Below are 25,508 nucleotides of genomic sequence, written 5' to 3'. Positions count from 1 at the left end.
CAGGCAGAAAAACAACAAAGGCGAGCAGGAAGGGGCGTGCGTGATGTGTTCCCAGTTGGGAAAGAGACGACGGCAGACGCACGAGGCCGTGTGTCGCAGTGGGCAGGAGGAAAGTGTGCTTGTGAGTGGACGTGGGCGTGGTAGGTGAACGGGAGAAAATGGGAAAGAGCACAAGAGAGAAAATGTGTAAGAGGAGACGAAGAAGCAAGAGCAGGTTCGAGCGCACGAAGCAAATATGGAAGGAGGTGAGAACTACAGATGTACAAGAAAAGGAAGGAGAGACTGGAAAACACGAGACACCCCGAAAACCGAGTTTCTGGGAACGGAGAAATCTACGTAAAATCATCGGAGGCAGGGCCAAGAGCGCGCATGAGTGCCCGTTGCATAACGATATGGTGTTTCCGGGCGGTCGACCCTCTTTGTTCCAGATTTTTCTGTTTTTCATTTCGCAATGGGCCGGCGACGAGCACGACGCCAGGAAGACGAATTGCCTGGCGTCGTGCTGGCGTCCGATTTTCCTTTTCTTTTACCATTTTATTTTTTATTTCACGGTTTTACCATTTACCATTTTCTGTTATTTTTGTACGCACGATACCATAGATAAGCCATGCCCGGTGCAGTCTAGCCCGAGGTAGAGATGGAAGGATGGAGGGGCGTGTGCAAGAGAACGGCGGCGGAACCCCCTAGTCTTTTGCCTGGCAGCCGCATATCGGCTTTTCGTTAGGCTAAGACGTTGTTTGTACTTCGTACATGATCTCCTATTTTCGTCAATCTTGTCAGCTATTTGATGTCCTTGTTATTTCCTGACTTGCTGGCCCCATATTCCCGCCTCATCAACTGCACCGCCAATTGGGAAAGGGAGGTGCTGCTCGACGACACGGATGTCCAGGCGTGCCAGACAGGACCGTACGATACGATACGACGCGATCTCTCTCGTTTATTCACGAAGCCAGGGCTGAAGGTGTGCTCCATCCTCATGCTGTGGCATCGGCTAGTGCTGAGCTGCGAACCGCAAAGACAATAATGGACACGACAGCAGCGAGGCAGAGGCAGCGCAAGACGTGGCAACTATTGGAGGGCCGCGGCTGTGAAAAACCGCTTGCGTGGATGGGTTGCTCTCGTACTGAACGGGGTCAGTAAGAAATGGCGTTCATCTTGATGTCATGGGAAAAACCTCGCTGTTTGATTCCCTAGCCCTGTTTGCGACCATCGGGTGCTAGGAGAGGAAAGGCGCACGGGGGGTGTGCATAGTTTGCTCTTCCTTCCTTTTGTTCTTTCCTAGTTCTAACAGAAAAGCATATCGGTGGCAGGACCCACCCACCGCGCTAGGAATGCCAAATAAAAAGGAGTGTAGCAATTGAAGGATCTTAGAAAGCCATACTCCGACCATACGCCAGGCGCAGGTGTACAAGGCGCTGGGTGCGTTGAAGCCGCGGACGGCCTCCCTATTGGTGGGGATAGCGGCCGCTGAGCCTGTCCACACACAGGGCCTCGCTGGCGGTTTCGGTATGATGTGATTGCGGTCGACATCTTACACTCCGTGAACGGGTCTTCCGGTTTTGAAGACAGGGAACAGGAATAGGCGTGGGGGCACTTCTTTCCCAGGGCGCTCTTCCGAGGTCAGCACCCATGAACAATTGGCAGGAAAAACCCAGCACTGTTTTGCCTGCATTTATCATCTGCAAGAGCGGCATCTACCACCGCAGAGGACGGGGTGCAGCATGGACGGAGACTGCAAAGAGTACGATGGCCTCGACGGCGGTGTTTGCTTGCAGTAACTGCTGTAATAGCTGTGGTTCATGTTCGACGTAGTCATACTGAGAGCTCAGAGGGACTAGAGGTACAGTGCCTGTAAGTCGTTGGAAAGCGGCACAAGGATGGGAGAGAATTTCGGGAAGCACATACAATACGCCGTAATTCCGCGTACGTAATTGCTGCTGTTAGTGGATTGAGGACCTGTACGACTTACGAAGGACAAAGAAGTACGCAAACACACCCAGCGAACCTGTCGCATGTGCCCGGTTCAGCTGGCCACAGGCTCCAAATACAGGACCTTTGTACCGCGACATTCCACCATGCCGTGATCTGTTTCTTTGACCTCGCAACTTGCTTAGTCACGGTGCCGAGGAACCACGGCAGCCCGACAGAACGAAGCACATGAGAAATGCTTCTGACGGACAGTTATCGAACCGCTATCGAACCGTCGGATTATCAGTGACAGCGACGGAGACCGAATCGACGGCGGCTTACAGTTGCTTTCAATTCGAGTCTGACAACCATTCCAGGCTGCCATAAACTTGACGAAGTTGTCCCTCCCAATTCCCATCTTCGTCAACTCGGTTCGACGACCAAGGCGTTAGTGCACAAATGTCTAACAAAAAGGAGGGTGTCCCTTTTCCTGCCAAAGCGGTGTCCAAGAGCGTCCAGGTCCTAGAGCACTGAAGGACGGACAGGCTGTATGCACCGTTGGCTAGCTCTGGAGCCAACACTGCAAGCCCCTCAAGCGTGCATCCAACGTTTTGCAGTAAGGTCCAGCGTATATAGCGGAAGGGCTGGACATTGCGGGCGAGTGACCCCCAAGACCGAGGATGGAAGTTGGTGCTGGGCGTGACGTTTCCGCCGCCTTCCTTCTTGGCTCGATGCTTGGATACAGACAGTGTGTCTTGTGCCCTGCATCTTACGTCTTGTCCAGACCGAAAGAGGAAGTTGTGAGTGGGGGGACGCGACAAGCCACCGAAAGAAAAGTACAAAACGGCCACCGACCACATTGGGAAGACAAGTATTTCGTACAACATATGTCAACATGACAGCAAGCTGTAAGGTCAACCAATATTATCGGACAACTCGACATATATTGGTGGCTTACGCAGTCAGCATTGGTGAGGCTGTCGTCGGACGTTTGGTCAATGTGATGCGCACAATCGACGCACGAAAAGGATCAGAGAGGGAACGAGGTAGACCAACGAAATGCTGCCCGTTGCACAGCGCTCCTCCTCCGTCTTGGATGGGCATGACTTTGCGGGGAGCGGCCTGGAATACAGAAACGAACCGGAGACTTTTACAGAGTATTGCAAAGTAAAACGTCGTCCTTTGCTCAGCCGTGCTTCGTAGCTACCAAGGAGCCAAACGCAGGGACGCTTGCAAAAGGACCTACCCTACCGCCTTCCCCTTTAATCCTCCCCACCTCTTTCACAAATGGGTCGTCTTCTTTTGACTTCTTTTGGTTTGCGTCCCGTTCCTTGGTACTTGGTTCGCACAGACGGGGCGTGCAGAGCTGGTCAAGGCGACGTCCATTCAGTATCCGTTGAGCGAAGCGGCATCACCTTGTTTTCGATTTTGTCCTTATTTTCTCTTGTGTGGTATAATCAGGGGGTCCCTTTTTGGGAAAGATTTTGTCTGATTCTCTTCCACTCCCTTTCGTAATGCCCATCCTAGAAAGCGGTCAAGAAACGAGGGTGTGCAAGGCGTGCAAGGCGGCCTCGACGAAAGAGTGGTCTCCGACACGAGAAGGTCGTCAAGTCGGCCTGCCCCTCCTTCCCGAATGGGCGGGACACAGCGCGCCTGCTGATCGGGGAAGGCTGCACCCGACCGTGTAAGTTAGCGGCTGCCCCTGCCCATTGTGACCTTCCTCGACGAACAATATACGGACTGTATGGCACGAGCGGATGAAAAGGAAGGAACGTTTGGTGGTCTGAGCAGCTTTTCCTTATGAATTTCCCTCCTTTGACACCCTCCTCGATGATCCTTTGAAAGGCCGGGCAGTTTGTTGCTTCCAACATCCTTGTGTGATCAATACATCCACCTGAGGCTCATCTACTTTCGTAATCCGAAGCGCCGCATTCCTATGACACTCGTTCTGTGCTTATGCATTCCATGGCTGAGCAAAGCAAAGTGACACCCGCGCCTTCCTTGTAGAGCTCGTGTTGAACAGTGGCCGAAGCTTCTGGATTGTGTCCGAGATTACGAGGAAAGAACGTTCGCTGTCGCCAACTCGAGACGCCCTGACGACCTGACTCACATTTCAATCATATCTGTGGACAAGTCCATGGATTGGGAAAAGCGGACAGCTTTGTGAAATCGCTTTGGCTATTGTATTGATTTTCGACTTCACTTACCTTCGTCGGCAAATCAAACACTTGAAAAAACGGTACGAAGTAATCTTATTGCCATAGCATGACTTGGTCTGGGCGTCGTCGCGATTGAAATTTCTGCTTCGCCACAGCGGCGTGCTCGGTGTCGATGACGCGATAGGAAGAATGTTTGGCCCAATTCTTTTTCGTTTTCTGGCCTGCTCATTCACGCATGTTGCTATCAGTTTGCTCCAATTTTTCTCTGTAAAATGTGGGTAAATGAGAGCACTTTTAAAAGATACGGTGAACAGCACCAGCAAAAAAGCAATCGCAGCGAAAGAAACAACGAGTGATGCACAGAGTAAATCTGAGAGGCAGGCCCTTTGGAGTGACCAAAAATGACTCTGAATAACCTTTACCCAGCCGTGTCGCCCCTTTGCCGACACCCATCGGGAAAGATCCGCCAAGGTCGGCATTTGGAGAGCGACAAGCCAAATCAAGAGAAAGTCCGTCACGCTCGGTATAAAAATATAAAACGAACATAAATACTAGCAGCTCGGCCGAGACCATCTCGACAAGGTAAAGAGACAATGCAAAAAATGGTCACAGGATACGAAGCCTGTATTTACCTTCTACCGTAATGTAATTACCTCGGAAACAAAACGTAAAGGCATTACGGCAAGCCGTCGATCACAATGGGTAGCTTTTCACATTCACGACTGTCACAGGCAAATCTGCCGTTGGACTAAAAAAAAAAAGGAACAAGCCGTGCTTCCAGGAGACAATTAATGACGAAACGACAGCTTCCTCGGTCCAAAATAGCTCCCGCCCAGTGCGTGCATAGCCTGACCGAACCTTGAGGCTGCTGGATCCAAGGTGAGTCTCCGAAATACAAGTCGCAAAGGCCGGACGCACGTATTAAGCTGAGGCCGAATCGTTGCTTTCGCTGAGTGTAAAACTAGCTCATAGTAATACGTTGTACCAACGGAAAACGTGGCAGGTGAAGAAATTTTGTGATTGCCGCCGCCGGCGGGTGGCGAAAGAAGCTCGGGAACAGGCCCAAACGGTGTGAAACGGTGTGAAGTCACGGTACGATGACGGAGCCTGGCGTTTCAAGAACAAGAACATCGAACAGGAGAATACGACGTACAGATTGAAATGGAGATTCTATTTCTTGAAAGCGCACAATGAGACACCACTCCAGGGGCCGTAAAATGGACTTGTCGGTTGCATGTTACATATTATGCATACAAATACAAATGTACAGTACTACAGGGCTGAGTGTATCCTGCGATCTCGACAGATCTCGCGATGTCGGTTCATGGCACCACTGGGGGAAGCAAAGCCGCACTTTCTGAAGTGACATAGAGCCAAAAATGAAATGCCTAGACAAAATACCAAGTCTCTGCTTGTCCTTTTGTGGCGCCCATACCTCGGAGAAACTTCCTGAGACACCTGATTGTAGCCTGCCCAGTCGTATGAGCTCATGAACCCACGACGTCCCCGGTCGGCTAGTCTCTCTGTGATGGCGTTTTCCCCTTTGCAGCGCACGCCGTATGTGCACTTCTTGTCTCCATTTCTTTTATCGTATCAGTAATGTATCTGCGTCCAGGGATGCGTTCCAAGACGACCGACAACGCTCTCTTCTTCTTGCCCATGCCCCGCCGACTTTTCCACGCATCCACCCATTGTATCGCAGACGGAGGAGCCATTGGATCAACAGGGCCCTCACTCAGATCAACGAAAAAGTGCAGAAAAATAAAAGATCCACATATGCTGCGGGAAGAAGTGGACTCGGGTCCAGAGGCGACAACCGGGGTCCGCTTTGTGGAAGCTCAAGAAAAATGTCCGTAACAGGAAGGGGGGGTGCGTTTTAGATAAAGAACGGCCCGAGCTTTAAAAATTCTTTGCCCTCTTTCCCTGTGAAGGCGTGTTCGCATTGACTGGCAAGTGCAAGGCTGCGAATGGTTTTGTTGGGAAAGAGCAAGGGAGACCAGCCTGGCCGGGCCTTCTTGGCCGATTCTCTTTTGGCGTATGGGCGTGCCTGCAGTGCTTTGGGCAATGGCTTTTGTTGTACCTTTTTTTTTTTGCCTCTTGCCTCTTGATAACTGGAGATGTCCAAAAATATGACTCCATTCGCATCTTGAATTTCTGCGTCTTATTGAGCGAGCCTTTATTTCCTCATGGCCATCGTCCACCCTGTTCGAGGTTTTGTAGCTGGTGTACACCGTACTTTCATGTTCTCACTCGTCCTGACTTTTGCGACTCTGTGCGTCCACCGGAATCTGCGGCATCCATCATAAAGAGGACATGAACACTACGTCGGCCCTTGCACCTATTTCTAGGGAGAGCGTAGTGTTCCAACGAGACTCGCCAACAAGGCCATCTGTCAGCCCGTGTCAACACCACTGGGCACCGCCGGGCCGTTTCGGGTTTCGGGCAATGCTTTGCGAGATGCTGCTCGTTATCAGCGAACCGTCTTCCCGTCACAACGGCTTGGTTCGCTGCGGGACCCTGGTGTGGATCGCTTGCAGGTATCCGTAGCCCTCCTGATAGACAGACGCCTTTGCGACGGCCCGCCCACTCCCCTCGACGCGCGGTGCAACTCGTTCTAGAACTGCACGCTGTAATCTGTAACTCGCACTGTCATCCATCTGCAGTTCGGGAGCACTGCATGGAGCCTAGACAGAGCTCCGTCCCGTTATGCAATTCTGATTGGCAGAAGCTCCATCCTGTAGAAAAGCCAATCACATGTGAGTCCATTTGCTGGAACAGTACGCCGTACCTGGACGAGGCTGGAGACTTGGGCCACGCTTGCAAAGCAATATCGGTGTGATCTATTTCGAACATTTGCATCAGACACGCACGTCGGCAGTTGGCAACCAAGTGTGGTTAGGGAGCGTATGCGTCTCGTTTTGGCTATCAAGAAGCGGAATCGTTTCTGTCTGGCATTGAAGTTGACTTGTTGACTGGTGAGTGCGATTCTTCTTCTGAAGACCAAATGAGCGACCAAAATCAAAAATAAATGGAAGCGATCGACAAATACTGCGTACAATAACAGACAATCCAAAAAATGAGCAGTTCGTTTTGTACAAGGAGAGTGTGACATGAAACATATATCCAAGGCGTAGAAGGCATGATGTGAAACACAATAAGGGAAGCAGTGGACAGGATAAGTCGACAAAGAGGATGCCAAAGTGCTTGTGACGCCCGGTGAGTGAAGTGCGTGCAAAGAAGAAACAAAGTACCCAAAAGATATCCAAACCACAAATTGGGAGCCTCGGCTTGGCTATTTATGGCGCTTGCGCTGCGCTGTCGGTCGGCCGCTTCCATGTGCGGATGTGGCCCGTCTTGCTGCTGATCATGATGGCGCTTTCGGTGAATCCAAGCCAGCAGAGGGGGTCCTTGTCAACCACCTGGGACTGCATTGTGTTAGTATGGATATTCTCGTTTGTTTGCAAGAAGAAAGAAGACGAACAACAAAAAAAGTCGACCTACACAAACAGGCGGCAGAATGGCTGTCCGTGCCCGCGGCTCAACCGGGTGCACGCGCTCGTCACCGCCGTTGGACTCATCCACCATCACGTAGCCGTCCGCGTCCTCCTCGCTGCCTCTGCCGACCGTCTTGCCGGTTGATGTCGCCGTGTGGATGTTGGAGTTGCTCGTGGACGTTGTCGCCTTGGGCCGGGTCAGCATGCCGACGCTGAAATCCCAGAGACACAGCCGGCTGTCCTCACCGACACTGCCGATGCGGTAGACACGGTCGTCGCAGCGCCACGGGTCAAACGCCACGGACGTGACCCACGAGTGGTGGCCCTGGCAGCGGGCGACGAGCGTCTGGTCGGCCACGTGCCAGATGGACAGCAGGTCGTCCTGCCCGCCCGTCACCACGTACTTGCCGTCAGGCGACCAGCACACGCAGGTAAGGCCGCCGTAGTAGGAGTAAAAGAGACCCAACAGCTCCTCGCGCAAGATGTCAATGATGCGCAGCGAGCCGTCCTCGGACACAACGGCGACATGGTTGGCCTGTGGTGAAAAGGCAAAGGCATTGATGCGCTGGTTCGACAGCTTCCAAAACGCAAACGGGTTGCTCTTCTGGCCCTTGGTGTGGATCGAGCGCTCGACCTGAATGTGCGCGCGGGCCGCGGTGCTGTTGGACAGGCGCTGGCGATTGGCCTCGTCCTCGTCAAACACAAAGGCGGCGTCCTCCTTCTCCTTGTCAAAGACGACGAGCGACCCGTCCATAAAGGCAGCCATGAACAGGTTCTCGGACCCGGGCACCCAGCGCACGTCTGACACGGGCGTGCCGCGAATGATGCCGTTTTTGTTGAGGCGCATGTAGCGCTGCGAGAAAGGCTCCCACCAGATGAGCTCGCCGGTCGAGAAGCCCATGATCACGTCGAGGTGCGACGTGCTCTTGGTCACCGGGTTGATGTCGTGGCACAGGCAGTGCGCTTTGGTGAACAGGATCTTGGTGAAGTAGTCCTTCTTCGTCTCGGAGGACATGTCGACCCACTGGAAGGCACGGTTGATGTTTGCAAAGACAAAGATGCCGGTGGCCGGGCGGTCCTGCAGGCGCTTGGCCAGGTTGTCGTTGACAATCACGCGGGAGATGAACGACGAGTTGCTCTTGGTCACGTTGTTCTTGGGTTTGCGCTGCTTGCCGCCGCTGGCCTTGGTGCCGCCCATGCTGGCCAGGGTCGCGAGGGCGCTGGTGGTCGACGTTGCGCTATGGTTGAAGCCGTTGGCAGTCAACGGGTTGCTGCCACCGGCTGTCGCATCGGCCGCCGTGCCTGGCGCCGCACCGGAGGCAGCAGCACCCGCCAGCGCGGTGTCGCTGCCAGCCGACATGGCGCTGTTGGTGTTGAAGCTCAGCCGGCCCGTCGCAGAGTCGCCTGCAGCGTTGCCTGTGGGTGCACTGCTGCTGGATTCGCCGTCCGGGTGTTCTTCCACTGTCGCAAAGGGGCCCGAGGACGATCCCGGATTGTCTGCGGGAGGAGCCGTGCTGTTGGCACCGGACAGTAGCAGGGCCAGAGCCGGTGGCGGCGGTGGATCGACGAGGGCGACCATCGAGATCTTGGTGCCGGCAGTAGCAGGCAGAGGAGTCGTCGCAAGCGGGTTAGGGTTGACGACGGGCGTTTCCGAAGGGTGCGGCGGGGGCGTCGCGAGCAGAAGGTCCTCTTCGAGGACGTAGAGACCTGGCGATGGACGTCAATCAGACCGAATGCAAGGCGGCAATCCATTAGCAGAGCAGAGCGCAGAAACATACCTTCGCCGACGAGGAACTGGCAGTCGGGACCAGTTGGGTGTGACAGGATGTTGTTGGTCTCGATCATGGGGACCATCTGGCCACTGAGATAGGCGCCATTGTACAGCATCTGACTGGGATACCGAGGCGGGGGCGGCAGAACACTGGAGAGCATGTTAGTTGCAAAGGACACTGGTTCAAGCGACACGACAGCATAACGTACAACATGGTTGCGGCTGTGATACTGGCAGTCCCAGTAGACTGCTGTCGGTGTCTTTATTAATGTTTTTGACGTCTTTGGTGTCACAAATAGTCGTCGCGAACGAGGTCGCCGAGTTCTGAAGGTCGGTGCTCCGTACTTGGGCGGCTGTTGTACAAGGCTGACAGGTATGAGCGCAATGGACCACGGGATGCCTCTCACAGAGCTGGTCGGAGACGAGGCTGTCGTCAGGGTCGTCCAACCGTCGTCAGTCTGCTGCCGATCGTTGCGATAATGGTTTCAATGATCGTCGGCGATGGCGGACGCCGTGACTTGGTTCGAGGGGGACACCGCAGTAAGGCTGTCCCTGCAGTTGGTCGCACGAGCCAGACAGTCTGTCCGCTGTTTTGTTTGCGGTGCTCTCCAGCTGTCGTTCAAGTCGTCGGTTGATTCGTCGTCGAATTGGGTCGGTTGCAATTCGTCCGTTAATACTGTACGGAATATGGACGACACCACACCGAAATGTCTCCGCACCAGGGTCAGACCAAGGAGTGCATGCACACGTTATCGCAAGCGTCGCTGGTAAAGCCGAGATAGGCGCTGTTGAGGCACAGAATGGGCGGGTGTCGATGTTGTCGGTTGGTGGATGGATATTTGTTGTTGAGGGCAAAATAAGATCACGACGAGAGGGCAAAGAAAGTGTTAACCCGCCGCCGTCCGTTGCTACTTCCCCGTCTGGTCTTTGGGCGGTTGATTCGGGATTGTCCCAGGGTTGTGCCTGCCTCGCTGCGGATAGGTCATTTTTGGGAAGGTGCCAGAATGCCCTTCTGGCGCTGTCGAACAGGGCAAGGCGTGAGGAGCTGGGTCGTTCGTTACCCCACAAATAGTGCAAGCGCCGACCACTCAGAGGCGGCCGTTCAGCATCGGTTGGGTCCTTTTGGTGGGTGGCTGGCTGTCTGGGCCGTGCCTTGCCCCTCTTTCCCACGTCTGTGGTCTGGCCTTGTGGGTGTTCTTGCCTTGTCAGACCCCGCAAACGTGCGAGCTAGCAGCTACTGGTGCGAACTGTTTCTGGCAAGGCAGGCGACACAGGCCGGTTTTCCGCTGGGAAGTAACCACCTGCAGATGCAGGGTGCATCTGTACCTTCCACCAGACTTTACGACAGGATTCGCACACAGAGTGACCTTTGGACGAAGAGACAAGATGGCGTATGGAGTACAGAGAACAGACCCGGTCATGCTTCACAGGACATTGTGGTTGTGCAGCGACGGGCACAGAAGGATGCAAAAATATTAAATAAAATACTATAATACAACGAGCATACTGTGCTATGCAGGGGGCATATAGTTACAAGAAGTGGAAACTCGTGTCAAAAAGGACGAAAGACAAAAGAGCTGGGTATCATGAGAAGCGCCCAAATAGGAGTGGCGATGGGAAATGGCGGTGAGGAGCAGGGGACAATGAGTAGATCGAAAAAAATGGCATCTGGAAAGACATGGCCTCATGCCTGGCTGGTCGACCTTCGCCATCTGTGTTGGCATCAGCAACGGAACGGAACTGAGAAAAAAAAAATAAAGCACGGCAACGTTAACATACATGATAAAGGCGGCAGCGGCGGCACATGCCACGGCGCCGAGGGCCACGTAAAGGCTCGTACGGTCGGCGGCGGGCTCTTCGCTCTTGGGAAAGGCAAGGCTGGGCGTCGTGGCGGCCTCGGCCAGCGACACAAACAGATTGCTGATGCTCTCCCAGGTGGCGCTGACGTGCAGCGGGGCACTCATCCGCAGCGTCGCCGTGTAGGCATCGGGCTGCTGCTCGCTGCGCTGGGTCGTCTTGTCGCGGTCGGCCTTGAGCGCGGCGTAGACGGCCGGCAGCTCGTCGAGCAAATGGCCGTTGCGGTTGCGCAGATCGACGAGGTGGCTGAACGAGTCCGGGTCGGACGAGTCGTAGGCAAAGCAGAGCAGGTCGCACTGGTCGAGGCGCGCCTGGTTCTCGAGCACGGCGGGCTCGAGCTCGCCGAGTTCCTCGAGGATCAGGTAGCACTGCTTGCCGCCCTCGAGCTCGACGCTGTTGACGGCACGGCGCGGCCGTATGGTGGGGCGGTGCAGCGGGTCAAAGGGGCGGCCCAAGAATGCATCGAGCAGTGACGACTTGCCAGCACCGGGTGCACCCACAATGTAGCACAGCACGACGTTGCGGTCCACACGGCCCGGACGCCGGCGGCGCTTGCGCGGTTTGGTGATCTTGAACGCAGCCGTGGGGCCAGCAGCGAGGCCCTTGGCGCCGGGCGCCTCGAATCCCAGGTAGGCCAGATACTCCATCGTGGTCTTGGGCTCCAGGAACGTCGTCATGCTCCACTGGGCCAGCCAGCCTTGCAGCGTAATGTGGCCGGCCTCGTTGCGCACGGTGGATGCGGGGAAGTCGGCCTCGACCCAGGACGCGGGCAGGCCGGGGGTGGGCGCGAACAGGGCGGCGAGCTCCTCGTCGTTGAGCCCGCCGTCGTTGTCCTTGTCAAAGAGCAAAAAGAGGTCCATGAAGAAGCGGTAGCCGGCGGGGCTGAGCTCGGCAGAGGCGGAGTCGGGAATGTCAATGCGCGGGTGCAAAAAGCTGTCTGCAAGACTCAGGCTGTCGGTGTAGTGGAACTGGCGCAGGATGACCCAGATGGTCTCGTGGCGGCCCTTTTCGGCGTAGATGCGGTTCAGCTGCAGGAATCCCGCCAGGTCAATGCCGCGGTCGACGAGTTCGGAGGCCGCCGCTGACGCCGACGCAGCTGCCGCGCTGCGCCCGAGCGTGCTGCTGCTACCGTTGCTGGACACGGGCCGCGAGCCTGTAGCCGCCGTAGACGAGGTCCCGCGTGCAGGCCCGCCGCCTCGCCGAGACCCGGTCGTCGTATCCCCGCGACCGCTGCCGTTGTCGGTGCCTCCGCCGCGTGCGGCCTTGGCGAGCGTCAGCTTGATGCTGGCCAAGTCCTCGGGCGACAGAGCCTTGTTGAAGGCGGTCTCCTGGAAGGCGTGCATCTCGCGGTCGTTGAGGTAGCCATCCTGGTCCTTGTCGCAGAGGTAAAAGATGCGGCGGAGGGCGGCCACGCACGCGGGCTTGAGGTTGCCCTCCTTGTAGTCGAAGAGCGGGGCGATGGGGTGGGTGACGGCCTTCTGGCACAGGAAAAACACCTCGTTGACGTTGCGGTGCTCGCGGGCGCTGGCACGGATGCATGAGTCGATCTCGCGGAACTCCTGCATGACAGGCACCATCTCCTCCTCGAGCACCTGCGCCAGCTGGTCGTCGCTCCCGGGGCTGTTGCCGCCCGAGGCTGGCACACCACCAGACGGCGCTGCCGGGCCCGTGGCTGGGGCCGCCGCACCCGTGGCTGCAGCGGTCAGGTCGGACTTGTTGGCGCACAGAACCACGGGGACATTGACGCCGAGGGAGCGAAAGTAGGGCATCCAAAACAGGGCAACGCGCTCGTAGCTGTAGTGGTCGGCGTAGACGAGCAAGATGACGTTGCACTTGCGGATCTCCTTACGCAGCGTGGTGCGGTCCTGCGGGCGCGCAGACGTGTCGACAATGGTTGTTGTGACATTCTCCGGCGTGCCGATGTTGGGCGGGATAGTGATCTGGGGCAGCACAGCCTGGATCTTGTTCGTGATGAAGACATCCTTGACGAGCGATGCGATCAGGCTGGACTTGCCGGTCCCCTCGTCGCCGCAGACGCAGATGCGGACTTCTTGCGCCATAGTATGGAGTAGGGGAGGGAGTCGCTGGCGGGCACGCAGGGGCGCGGCGGAGGGAGACGGGCGGTCGCGTTGGTCGAGGTGGACGAAAAGGAGATGACAAAAGACAAGACGAAAGGAGGCAAAATGGGATGCTGTTTACCAGCTGGACCTGGATGTGGGCAGGTGCGGGCGGGTGGCAGGGGTGGAGCTGCCTGCTAATTACGACGGACCGACAATTCAGTGGCCTTATCGGAGGACGGTGGGGCCTTATCGGGAAAGCACCTGCCCAGCTAGACTTGAGCTGGAAGCTCCAATTGGTACCTGCCAGATACGTCACAGGTACCACATACCGGCATCAAAATAAGAGAACGCAACAACAATGACAGCGTCGGCGAGGACGACGAATACAATGTCAGAAAACCTACAAAGATTCACCGTCGCAGTTTGTCGTTTTTGCAGAGGACATCGTTTACAATGTAGATGCTCAATCTCTCGCCAGTCGGTCCTGGTCAGTGGTGGCCACAATGGCCCTTCTTGCTTTCGACTTTTCTTTCGCCGAGTTAACTCAATTACATTAGGTGTCTAACCACATATGAAGGACATTGATAGTCTGTTACTTGCGGCTGTTCTTCTGGGACAGCATATCTTGGATGGTTGCGAACTCCTATTTTCAGACTTATCAAGGATCACCCGTAGGCTGTCAACAATCCGCATGAATTACAGTACGGCCATGTACGGGTGGTAGCGGTAGCGACTGTTACGGCAGCGACTGTTACGGCGATCTCAAACAGAAAGCCATCGCTGACGTCTACTGTCTTTGACTGCTCGCCCATATCGAGGCTTCTGGAAGTAGGCGGAGCGTACAAAGTGCTTTACGCCATCGCTCTTTCCTTGTCCGGGTCATACCGCATACCGGGTCCACCGCAGCGTTTGCTGCCGCATCGTCTCTGGCCATGTGCTGGTTGCTCCTTCCTGTTGCACTTCTTGACAAAATGGTCTTTCAAAAGGTAAGTGCGGCTTATTGCCCTTGTAAACCTGTATTGGCTTGTTCCTATTGATGCTGATACACTTGGCTGCCGGCGTGCACGTGAAATTCGTTTGCGTATTGTCGTTGTGTACGATTCGTATTGTGAGTACATTGTGGACTGCTTGGATTCGACGGCCGTTGCCTGTGTCTATTTGTACATAAAATACCTGTGAAATCATGTCTCATAATGGATACTACCACATTGCTCCAAACGTTCGTATGCGTATCATATCGCGTAGTTCGTGCATTGCATCTCGTTTTTGCTGGCTGTGACTAGTGCGTCCGCTGGAAACGCTCCCGCTTGACACTCCGGGCCTCGCTTTCTGCCTTTGTCATGCGGCGCAGCTGGCTGGCGTCGACAATGTCGTCGACGTCCTGGGCGTGTTCCGGGCCGTTATCCGCGTCGCCATGGCCGTCGCCCTCGGCGTCCGACGTGGCCGCCTCGGCGGCATCCCGGCGGCGACGCTCGCGCTTCGCGGCTTGCTGGATGCGGCGGCGCATCGTGGTGTCGGGGACCAGGTCGAGCGCGGTAAACTCCTTGGTGCAGCCAGTCTGGGGGCACTTCTTGGGGACATGGGCGGCGCTGCGGCTGCTGCCGGTGGGGCGGAGGTACTCCATAATGGCGCTGTGCTCAAAGGAGTGCTTGCAGACGTTGCTGCGGTAGGGGTCCTGCATAACCACGAGCGACAACGGGCACTTGAAGCTGATAACCTCGCGCTGGACGACCAAGTCGTCGTCGTCGTTGTCGCCGTCCACCTCGTCGCCACTGTCGCCTGCGCCGCTGCCGGCACCGGGCCCGTATGGGGCCGGCTCGCCCGCCGCGTCAAACCATTGGGACGCATCGGGCAGCTGCACATCGTCGTCCGGGTACATGCTGACGTGCAGCATCTGCTTGAAGGCAATGTAGTCGTTGTTGAGGCCGTATTTTTGGTGGGCGGTCATCTCGGCGTAGGCGGCGGCACGGATGGCACGCTCCTCGCGCAAGATGCTCAGAGCGCTCGCCGCGGGCGGGCCCTGGTACGTGTTGGCAATGTCTTCGTCGTCGTCGTCGTTGTCGTTGTCATCATCATCTTCGCCACTGTCGCCCTCGTCTCCACCGTTGTCGTCGTTGCTGTTTTCTTGCTTCGTTCCGTCATCGGTCCGCCGCCGCTTCCGCCGCCGCCGCCGTGATCGGCTGCCACCTTCGGCTGCCCTCGCTTCGCGTTCTTGCTCTTGTTGCTGCTTCCGCTGCTTGTCCTCACGGTACCGTGCCTCGATCCGCGACGCCATGGCCGTCAGCGCCTGCCGCTCGTCCTCGAGCTCCATCTGCCGGTCAATGGTCGTGCGCGCGCCCCGCTCCACCAGCGCAGTCAGGTCGCCCACGCTCTCCTTGAGGCGCGCCACCGACTCCATCAGCGCCGCTTCGCCCTCGCCCGGCTTGTCCCCGCCTCGTTCGCGCCGCCGCTCGGCCGTCGCCTCGAGCTGCGCAATGCGCTCGGCCAGGGTCTCGTTGACGTTGCCGACGGCTTCGCGCAGCAGCTCGGCGGACTTCTTCAGGTGGGTTTCGTAGACGCGCAGACTGGCCGAGCGATTGCCAATCTCGGCAATCTTGCGCACCGAGGCCTCGGACAGCGGCAGCTCCAGTGTTTGGTGAGGCGGCAGGTCATCGGGGGCGAGCCGCGTCAGTTGTTGCGTCGACGACGAAGAGGGTGTTGACGACGCTCGATTTGCCGAAGGACCGCTACTGCGGCGCCCAGGCTGCTGCACGAGCAGACCGCGCCGGTTCATAATGGTTGTAAGGAGCGCTGTGTGCCGATGACTCCGTGCGCCCCGTGGCGATTCTTGAAGAAAACGCGTCGACCGCGTTCTCATTAACGCCAAACCACAAGCGGAGTGGAGCACTGCACCATGTGCATAATATGCTTATATCCGTTTTGTATAATATTTAAATAGGCGAATTTGGCCAGACCGCAAATTATCGAAATAGGCAATCATGATCTCCGTCCGTCTCGTACATTGGAAGATCTTCCATCGCGAAACTCTTTGATGCTGAATATCACAGGCTTCGTATCAGTCATCGACACGGCGTATTCTGTACATCGTACTGCGCCGCCGATCGCGAGTGGACAGCTACAAAAGGAACATCGTCTCCGTACAAGACAAATCTCGATCGCACGGCCGACGGCTTGTTAGTGCGATCACGATTTCGACGTGAGCATCACGTGACGTCTTACACGAGCCAATCGTGTCGGCCACCGATGCAGTCCTGAAAACCGACGCAGCAAGCAGGAAAACGGATCGTGGTTGGCCGTTGTGTTTTCAGGTGTGTGGTGTTTTGTAGTAGCAGAATGCCCGTATGGGGTTAGGGGGTCTCGAGTTGCTGTGCCCTGGCGATGGTCTCTCAGATTCCACTTTACTTTATGCAATATATTTCTTTTTTCACCCATTTTTTGTTGTACTGTACTCAAAATGGGTTTGTAGACAATGACATTGTTTGCTAAGAAACGCCCACGCCACTTGTCCAACAAATGGAACGACTGAGGAAAAAACTAGTGCGAATAAATAAGGGGTTTATGAAATACCACTCCACGAAAATGCGACCCATGTCCACGTTCGATGGGGCGTGTTTATTTTCTTAGCCGTTGCAAGACGTAAAGCCGGCAAACGGTGTGAACCAGAGCTTGCCGATCCTTGGCGCAGGTTCGTCATCGACGATCGCTTCTCTGCCCGACCAGCTCACGCCGTGCTTCGAAAAGTATGATTCTTAAATATAATCGAAAGATATAATCGAAAGGTATAATCGAAAGGTATAATCGAAAGGTATAATCAAAAACTATAATCGAAAGGATGCACCAAGATCTGGCTACTTTTTGAAACACAAACTACGCTGGCAGAGCACGCAAAATAAACAAACCAAAATAATGCAAAGAATGTTCGACTCTCGCCAACTTAACTACAACTACCAGACTCCTAAAGTCGTAGTAGGTTAGTTTGTGGTCAACAAAAAGGAGTACCCAGCGGGATCTACAATGTACCCGCTGGCTACAGACCTACCAATCCGGCATGTCCACTTTTTTGTCCAGACAAGGAGCTGTGACATCGAGATCCGACCCGCATAGGGTTCACGTCGAGGGTCACGGAAAGAAGGAGCCGGGAGAAAGTAAATATAAAGAAGAAAAGAAGAATAGTATCTGAAAGCTGCAAGGGTTTTCGACATTTTCTCGTCTTTTTGCGGTTTCCTCCCTCCCGTCTTATGTTTTGTGTCAAAAATACTAGAGTACTAATGGCATCAAACCAACCTGACGGTGGTCTCATCATCACTTACATCATTATGTATCCGAGCTAGTCTGACCAGGACCCCAAATCTCTCCAATATTTACAAAACTGGATACGACAACGACAATAGTTTCTCCTTCCCCAAGCACAACTATAATACCGGCCACAAAACTGTGACAGCCACAACGCCCACTAACAGCATGGTGATGGCGTTGGCGCCTGCGACGCTTGAGCGTAAGACGAGCGCCCAGGATGCCGTCGACCAAGAGCCCGCCTTGGCCTACGACTCCAACCTCTTCTTCTTCCCAGGGATGTACTGTCCCAGCGGCTTTGATCTTATGAAGATTTTGGTGAGCCATACGTACACCCATACATAAACCGGCCTTGGCAAGAAGGGACCGGAGCAGCAATGGCATCCGACCTGGGCTGCTGACTCGCTACTAGTACTGCGTCGTGGCGCGCCCGCATCCCGCCATCGACCTCGGCCCCGTCGACGCCTCCTGCCCCATTGTCCTGTGCGATCTCTACCTGCCGGACACACCCATCGTCTATGCCTCCCACTCGTTTCTCGCCCTCACCGGCTACAGTCTGGACGAGGTGCTCGGCCGCAACTGTCGCTTCCTGCAGTGGCCAGGCACGGTGCAGGAGCCGACCGTCCCGCCCACGGCGCCGTCGACGCCCAGTCCCTATGTCCAGCCGGCCGTGCGCCAGCTGCTGCACCAGTCGGTCAAGCACAACCGCGAGATGCAGCTCGAAGTCAACAATTTCCGCAAGGACGGCTCGGCATTTGTGAATTTCCTGTCGGTGGTGCCCATATACTGGGACGACGGCGGCGACGGTGACCGAAATCGACATCCAAGGAGGCACCGCTACTCTGTCGGCTTCCTCTGTGACAAAACTGCCATGGAATAGGTGGGTGTGGACTATGTGAATGTGATTTTCTTTTCTTTCCATTTTTCTTCTTATCCTTGTTGTATCTCCTTTCACAGCGAAAGATCTTGATCATTTTCCGACGGTCTGTTGTTGCATATTTCTACCGCTTCCGTGTGTTATTTTTGTTTATTTTCATGGCCATGAAAAAAAAACCCCCCGAAAAAAAAAACTGCGCAGAGAGACGATACCCATTTAACCAATCGATAATATGAATCATTGTACAAGGAAATTAATGCCCACATACGAGTACAAGGCCCGCCCGGTTGAAATGGTACATTCTCGTCGGCTCATGACCACTTAAGCAGCCGCATACTCTGTCCGGTTCAATGCGCGCCGTGAATCCGATGTCGGTTTTATCGTGTAGCCAACCCTGCAAAATAGTCAACGATAATGCCACAAGTCTGGGTCTATGTTTTTATTTTTTGTCTCTACTAGGGGGAGAAGATTGGCAGAACTAGAATACAAACGATGCCCATCTTTGCTTTTTTATTTTCTTTTTGTCACTCAGTGTCGTCGACTCCTTTCGTGTAATTGCGTCGCACGTGCCTGGGAAACAGACATGCACAACTTACACTATCAGACCGACTTCACATCCATGGAATATAGAATGAGCAAGGCGATGAAAGAGGCTGACACGAAGCCCCCCCTTGTGCCGTCTCCTTGCCCGTCCCGTTTCCGTCCATACCCAAGTATGTCGCTTAACCGCTGGCGGCAAAGGTCGAGTTGATGGGGCCGAACTTGATGTTGGCTGCAAAGAGTTAGTATTGTAAACGGGAGACAAAATCAAAATCAAAATCAAAAATAAAACAAAAAAAATCCACAACGCCTTCGGAAGACATACAGTAGACGACGTGGTCGCTGCCCTGCTTGGACTCCACATCCTTGGGAACACCGGACGAAGTGTCGCACGAACCACGGGCTTTGCCGGGGGAGCTGGCATCGCCGTCGGTGGGGTAGGTCGAGTCCAGCCACAGCATGTTGGAGTTGTGCTGCGTGTCTGTTAGTATTGTTCTCTTTCAACTTGTTACATTATGTGTTCCCTCCCGCTCGACATGTAGCACTCACGTCGTCCCATAGAGACATGACAAGAACCATGGGGGCGCCGACGGCCTTGGTGAACTGGACAAGACCGCCCTTCTCGCTGAAGTGGTCGTCGTCGCCAAAGGCCGCCTTCTGGGCCTTGCAGAAGGCCGTGTCGATCTGGTTGCCCGTGGTGCCAGCAATGGCCGACTGCGAGTTGGGGATGACCTTGCCGTTCTGCACGTAGAAGCGGCGGATCGACTCGAGGTTGCCGTCCGAGCCCTTGATGAACTGTGTCACGACCGTGAACTTGCTCTTGGTGTCGACCGTCATGCCGGGGCCGTAGAAGTCCTTGACGCCCATGCGGTACGAGTTAAAATCGCAACCGTCGGGGTCGCACGTGCCGGCGTAACGCGTGGCCGAGTAGGTGCCACCACAGCCGTCACCCTCGCAGCGCGTCTGGCCGACGTCCGTGCAGGGGTGCGGCGTGTACGCAGTGGCGATCGAGTTGGCCTCCCAGATGTCCATCTCCGAGCAGCACGAGCCATAGCCGCCGACACCGGCGTTCGCGTCGTTCGACGACGCCTTCCAGCTGGCCGAGTTCGCCTCGCCGTTGATGAACTTGAGATCACGAGGGCATTGGGCGTCGCAGTAGCCCGTGCCGTACTTGGCGCCAGCCTTGTTGGTCGAGTACTTGCTCATGCCACCATCCTCGTCCATGGAGACAAAGTACAGAGCACCGTTGAGACCGCAGCCCAGATTCGAGACGTCGACGTCGAACGTGAACTCGTTGCCCAGGAGCGTGAACATCTGGTACTTGGTCTCGCTGGCCATGAGGTAGAAGCGCGATCCAATGTTGGTGGCGTACTGGCCCTTGGTGACGAAACCGATGGTCAGGGCATTGCCGCTGGTCGAGGCACCGTATGTGGCCTTGTAGTCGGCGCCTAGGAGCAATCGTTAGTCATTTGTTCGTTGAACACATACGGCACATTGAACACATAAATTCTGCCTCTCCCCTCAAAACGCACCATCAAGAGCACAGTTGGAAGCGCAGCTCTTGGCGTCCTTGCAGACGGTCGTGTTCCATTCGTTGCCGGTGTAGCAGTTGGTGTAGCCGCCCTTGTCGTGCAGCCAGCGCCAGTTGGAGTCGATGGTGACTTCGCCCTGGACAGTGGAGCACGAGCCGGCGCCGGAGCACTTCTGCCACGACATCTTGGGATGCGTCTCGGTGGTCTCTTTGCCGACCTGCTGGCCCGCGACGAGGGCCAGGAAGGTCGAGAAAGCGGCAATGTTGGCGTACATTGTGGCGGTTGGTTGCAAACAAGGCAAAACAAAACAAACTATATAAAAAGAGTGTAGTTGCACGAGAGATGTGGACTTGAGCTTGGAAGCGGCGAATGCTCTACTGCGAAATGCGGGGCCCCGGATCTTGGAGATGGAGACAAGAGAAACAAAAGAGAAGGACGGGGAGAGGCAAGATTCGACGAGGCGAGACGAGGGCCACTCTTATAGGGAAAATGGCAAGACGAGACGGACGGGACAAGTCGAAGCCACAGACCAAGGGTGTGAGTGCAAATGGCCGTGAGCGTGGGCGTGGGAGTTCGAACAAGGTTCGCTCTCGGCAGAACTTGGAGCCATTGCGGCCGTTCTAGAAGGTATACGCGTTGGAGCTCGAAGAGGTCGTCCAAGGGTGCATCTAACAGTGCCGCCAGAGATGTGAGAGGCGTGCATTGGCAGCCCGCTTTTGCCAAGATGCTGTATCGTTGTGACCTGAAAGACCAATGTAGCCCTCTCTTAAAACGGTAATGAGGGCCCGAAAGGCCGTGGGACAAACATGCTGCGGTAAATGAAGTTAGATGGGCGGGCCTCAACAGCCTACACGGTGCATAGCCGGTCCCGGGGATGAATGTTGCGATTTGTCGGCGCGTATGGGCCCAGGTTTGGTCCTGGCTGAGAAAATAAGTCTAAAACAGAACGAGATAAATTGGAGGTCGGCAGAGTTGTGGAGTGCGTTGGAAAGCAAATCTAAACAGCTCTATACTGCTGCCAGGGGAGCCGTACATAGCGTCCATTGAAGTGTATTGTCTCCAGGGTCTGGACTCATTTGATGAGATTGGGGTTGTCCTTATGGACCTGGTGCTCCTGAAAAAAGGCGAAGAGGGCAATACGAGGAGACGTGCCATGCCACCGCCTGGAACGAATTCGGATCCTCCTTCCGCTGGAACTATCACGGGACAGATAGGTGACTTATAGATTCAAAGTGCCATGCACTCGCAGAGCACGCCCCGCTTCAACTTGCTCTCGTACCTGTCCTGGCAACGTCTGGGCGGTCCTGAATCTGGGGTCGAGCCAGGCCTTGCCCCTATTTCGCTGGGGCCAGCGTACTGGTGGAAAGCATTCCGGATCGAGGGCTCCGGAAAGCAACATACTCGCTTGAGTCAAGATGGACGGCGGCTCGACTTGCCCCATGCCCGCCATTGTTGGGGCCGAGGTATAGGACTATGAGCCAAGAACTGTGGAGGCGGAGAGAGCCAGAAGGCTCCCAGTCTCCACGTTCCTAGGTTGAGTCCATCTTTGGTCGGTTTGGCCGGTCTGCCCGTTCCTGGACTTCGTCTGACCTTTCTGTGGCACGGCTAGTATAAACGGAAAATAGACAAATGGGAACGGCGGGATGAGATGGGGTCAGCGATGTGTGACAGACGGTGCAACAAAGAAACAAAGGGTGGACGAGGAAGAATGTGTGCGATTGTACGCGTTGCCTTTGGTACAAAAAGGGGGCGGTGGAAGAATAATGTCGCGGCTGATTGCAAGGAAGTTGGGGGTGGGATGCTCTTTCCCCCCATGGCATTGCATCTCGAAATATCGAAAGAAGAAGGGCCGAGGGGACACGGGCAGGCCGCGGAGGGGTTGCTGGGAAAGGACGGATCCACCACATTGTCCATCACATTGTGTTGCCCTTTCCTTTTTCTATGTCCGCTTGGGGAGATACGCACAATTTCCGTATTTGGACGGTGTTTGATCCGAAGTCTCTCCAACGACTCGGGAGCCGCAAATCGACTCCACTGGGACCATCGACCACACGGAAGGAACGACTGTGTTCCTGACGCATGGTGTTGTTTCCCCAGCTTTGTTGTTCATGTAATGACGTCCAACTCAGGGGCTGTATCAACATTGCCTTTCGAACGTCAAACAGCCCAAACAGCGCCAAAGACGACCAGCAACTTGTCAACTTGTGTCCCTCCCTGCAAGCCTAACGAGGTGATTGACACTGTCATGAAAGTGGATCTTCGCCTCTGTCTGCACGATCTTGTGCCGTCGTCGCCAAGCATCTTCCCGACTCTTGTCCTTATCTTCTTCCTCTTTCAGTCAACCATCTACCCCGTCTTGCCCCATAGCACTCGCCAGAGAGCATAGTCATGAAAAGTGCGGGCGCGACGGTTGCAAAATGCAAGAGTGGATCCCTGTTGTGATTCTCCAGGCCGTGTTTGGCGAGCAACGACGGGAGTCGAGGGCATTGGACTGCGAGGAACGTCAGAAACGATGCTTCGAAATCGACAAAACTGGGGCATACCAAGACAATATGCCTAGACAACGGATGGAGGCATAAAAAAGAAGCGAAAAATCCCCCCCAAAAAAAGAAAAGAAAAGAAAAAGAGCGGAGCCCCTTCTATCCACGCCCGAGTGTTTATTTCGACCTGCTTTGGCGAGAAACGGGGTGATTCCTCCTGTCGAGTCTTGTCTTATTTTTTTCTGGGCGCACCTTCTTCGTCGACATGACCCACTCCATAAGGCATCGCGGTAAGCGAAGCCGTGCGCATGTTTCCTAGAAGGCCACCGGTTAAACGGGACTCGCTTCCAAGACGGATAACGAAGGGAAGCCAAGACAGCAAAAGCCCCAAAAAAGAAGACGACGAGTGACAAGCGAACGAAGAGGCCGTGATGCGATGTGCGATGTGGAAACAAAACGCAGTGTTGCCAGGGCTACCGAGCGACGTCGACGTTGTTTGGAAAAAGGAAAGGAGGAAACGACAGGAAGAGCCTCATTCATTTCTACAATTAGGTTGGGCCTTCCGAGCTGGGGACGAGCTGGAGAAATACCCCGCGACCAACAAGACATAAAACGAAGACTGACTCGAAGCAGAATGGTGGACGGAGGGGATGGTGAGGAGACAGGTGAGGAGAGGCCAGGATGTCTAAACGACCTATCTAGGTCAAATTAAGTTTTTGATCGATGTCCGGCCTCTTCTCGAATCGCACAGGACACCACGACACCCTTTTTTCGTGCGTTATGTCATTACGCGCAAATACCCCTGATCTGAGTGATAAAATAAGAAACCCGGAGATGCACAGCACGAACGGGTTTGTCCTCTCGATGTAGACGTCGATGTCCAAAGCATAAGATGTCACGAAATCGATGACCAGAGAAACTTGAAAAGCAGCCAACCAGGATGTTCTCGCTTCCCCGCTCGCTCACCTCTCTTCAAGCTTCAATTTCTCCCTTTTTAGAAAAGGCGGGTTGTTCGGCAGTGGGGAGACCAGCTGGAGACGACTGGGGAAGTTGTTTTGTGGCTGTCGGCAGTGACGGATAAATATGCGCATAGCCATTGGAGGGTATGGGAGGTACAGCTGCGATATGTCGAGTTGATTGATGCCGTCCAAAGTCAGCTCACCCGGTCGTTCGGCACAATTGTCGATCAAGGGACCGCAAAGATATGAAATGGGGGTGGCAATGGCCAGTGAAGAACAAACAAAACTCATTTGAAAAAAAAAAAAATGGGTGTGTGCAAACAAAACAAGCGGAGGTTCAAAACCCATTTCCTGTTCGAGATGCATTAGCCAGACGACGAGCGGCGCCCATCTTTAGGCAGATGGGGGAGAGTCGAAGAGAACGGTAGCCGGCCGAACAGACAATATGTATATATTAGACCCAGCGAGAGCCGACACAAAATAGAAAAGGGTCAAATGAGGAGTACAAAGTGCTGAGACATTTAAAACTTTTATAGGATGGCAGTTGATGAAGGGCAAGTTTGTGGGGAAGATCGTCGACAGGCGGCAGTGACGAGCAACCGTGCGTCGGAAAGGCTGTCCGGAGAGTCGTCGGTGGCACCTGGAGAGGCATAGTCGATACGAAATAATGAAATAATGATGACATAAAAAAGTACGGCATAGAAAGTTTATTTAAAAAAGAGGGAAACAAATGCGGTACAGGGACGACCGTTTCTGTCCAAATGTCGACGTCTGACATAAAAATCTCGGATGAGGTTAGATTACGACTCGCCAGTTGCATCGACCCGGCAAGGTTCTGGCCGGTTTGGCGAGTCAGTCATCGTATAGTGCTGCGGCGTCTGAATAAAAAGTCGAATTGGGTGACTTGACTTTGTGAAATAATATCCAAAACATCCAAAATAATGGGCCAAGCAAACTGATGCAAACCCAAGTGGTGCGAGTCCAATTCAAAACACAGCCATTCCTACTTCTCCTTCGTCTCTGCCTCCCCCGTCTTGGGCCCCACGGCGTCCTTAATAAACGTGCCGTCCGGCTGCTGAATGCCGAGCCGCATCACATTTTCCTTTACCCAGAGAAGACGTCCGTCGTCGGCGACCTCGGCAAACAGGTACGTCTCGGCGCCGCGCACAGTGCCGTCCGGCATCTTGGTTGTCGAGCTATGGCGGTCGGCGCGCTGCTTGCCGTCGACCAAAAACTGCGTAATGGTCAGCGACACGGCGTTGGCGGGCAGGTTCTCGCGCAGCCAGGTGACGTGCTTGACGAAACCCGGGAAATCAAGGTCCTCGAACTCGGCCGTCAAACGGAACGACGGGTGCACTAAGCGCGTTAGGTCGGCCTCGGTCTCCTCCGGCTTGCCAGAGAAAAAGCTGTTGAGCGCCGCCTCGAAGGTGTCCTTCTGGTCGGTGAACGTTGTTCTAGACGTGGCCATGATGGTGACGTTGAGTGAAGAAAGACGGCCGTCGTGCAAGTGTGAAAGAAAAATGACAAAGGCTCAATCGGTGATGGTTTGAATCCGTCTGGAACGGTTGAGTGTCACTC

General features: G+C 54.9%; 8 protein-coding genes across 8 annotated transcripts; 1 reads left to right on the top strand and 7 right to left on the bottom strand.

Annotated features, from left to right (window-relative positions):
* Positions 1–1,694: 1,694 nt before the first annotated feature.
* Positions 1,695–2,069, bottom strand: SPSK_05689 (uncharacterized protein; the record flags this gene model as incomplete). The annotated part of the gene is made up of 2 exons (XM_016732430.1): positions 1,695–1,849; positions 1,970–2,069. The coding sequence occupies 2 exons, from the start codon at positions 2,067–2,069 to the stop codon at positions 1,695–1,697; spliced, it is 255 nt and encodes an 84-aa protein (XP_016583616.1).
* Positions 2,070–7,363: 5,294 nt separating this feature from the next.
* Positions 7,364–9,493, bottom strand: SPSK_05051 (catabolite repression protein creC; the record flags this gene model as incomplete). The annotated part of the gene is made up of 3 exons (XM_016731804.1): positions 7,364–7,492; positions 7,569–9,268; positions 9,340–9,493. 3 exons carry the CDS (start codon positions 9,491–9,493, stop codon positions 7,364–7,366), a joined length of 1,983 nt encoding a protein of 660 aa, XP_016583615.1.
* A 292-nt stretch (positions 9,494–9,785) lies between these two features.
* On the bottom strand, positions 9,786–13,249 carry SPSK_04864 (ERMES complex Ca(2+)-binding regulatory GTPase GEM1; the record flags this gene model as incomplete). The annotated part of the gene is made up of 2 exons (XM_016731626.1): positions 9,786–10,533; positions 11,112–13,249. The coding sequence occupies 2 exons, from the start codon at positions 13,247–13,249 to the stop codon at positions 9,786–9,788; spliced, it is 2,886 nt and encodes a 961-aa protein (XP_016583614.1).
* Positions 13,250–14,528: 1,279 nt separating this feature from the next.
* SPSK_05250 (SUMO ligase MMS21) lies at positions 14,529–16,022 on the bottom strand (the record flags this gene model as incomplete). Its single annotated transcript, XM_016732000.1, has 1 exon — positions 14,529–16,022. The coding sequence occupies one exon, from the start codon at positions 16,020–16,022 to the stop codon at positions 14,529–14,531; it is 1,494 nt and encodes a 497-aa protein (XP_016583613.1).
* A 1,495-nt stretch (positions 16,023–17,517) lies between these two features.
* Positions 17,518–18,422, top strand: SPSK_05477 (vivid protein; the record flags this gene model as incomplete). Its single annotated transcript, XM_016732222.1, has 3 exons — positions 17,518–17,567; positions 17,641–17,860; positions 17,955–18,422. The coding sequence occupies 3 exons, from the start codon at positions 17,518–17,520 to the stop codon at positions 18,420–18,422; spliced, it is 738 nt and encodes a 245-aa protein (XP_016583612.1).
* A 719-nt stretch (positions 18,423–19,141) lies between these two features.
* SPSK_05190 (uncharacterized protein) lies at positions 19,142–20,765 on the bottom strand (the record flags this gene model as incomplete). Its single annotated transcript, XM_016731940.1, has 4 exons — positions 19,142–19,191; positions 19,285–19,432; positions 19,509–20,407; positions 20,492–20,765. 4 exons carry the CDS (start codon positions 20,763–20,765, stop codon positions 19,142–19,144), a joined length of 1,371 nt encoding a protein of 456 aa, XP_016583611.1.
* Positions 20,766–21,710: 945 nt separating this feature from the next.
* On the bottom strand, positions 21,711–21,941 carry SPSK_05763 (uncharacterized protein; the record flags this gene model as incomplete). Its single annotated transcript, XM_016732498.1, has 1 exon — positions 21,711–21,941. The coding sequence occupies one exon, from the start codon at positions 21,939–21,941 to the stop codon at positions 21,711–21,713; it is 231 nt and encodes a 76-aa protein (XP_016583610.1).
* A 2,992-nt stretch (positions 21,942–24,933) lies between these two features.
* On the bottom strand, positions 24,934–25,398 carry SPSK_05641 (uncharacterized protein; the record flags this gene model as incomplete). Its single annotated transcript, XM_016732383.1, has 1 exon — positions 24,934–25,398. One exon carries the CDS (start codon positions 25,396–25,398, stop codon positions 24,934–24,936), a length of 465 nt encoding a protein of 154 aa, XP_016583609.1.
* Between the last annotated feature and the right edge of the window lie 110 nt (positions 25,399–25,508).

The sequence above is a fragment of the Sporothrix schenckii genome (assembly GCF_000961545.1).
Source record: "Sporothrix schenckii 1099-18 chromosome Unknown Cont49, whole genome shotgun sequence".
NCBI lineage: Eukaryota > Fungi > Ascomycota > Sordariomycetes > Ophiostomatales > Ophiostomataceae > Sporothrix > Sporothrix schenckii.
This window is presented reverse-complemented; position numbering and strand designations above follow the sequence as displayed.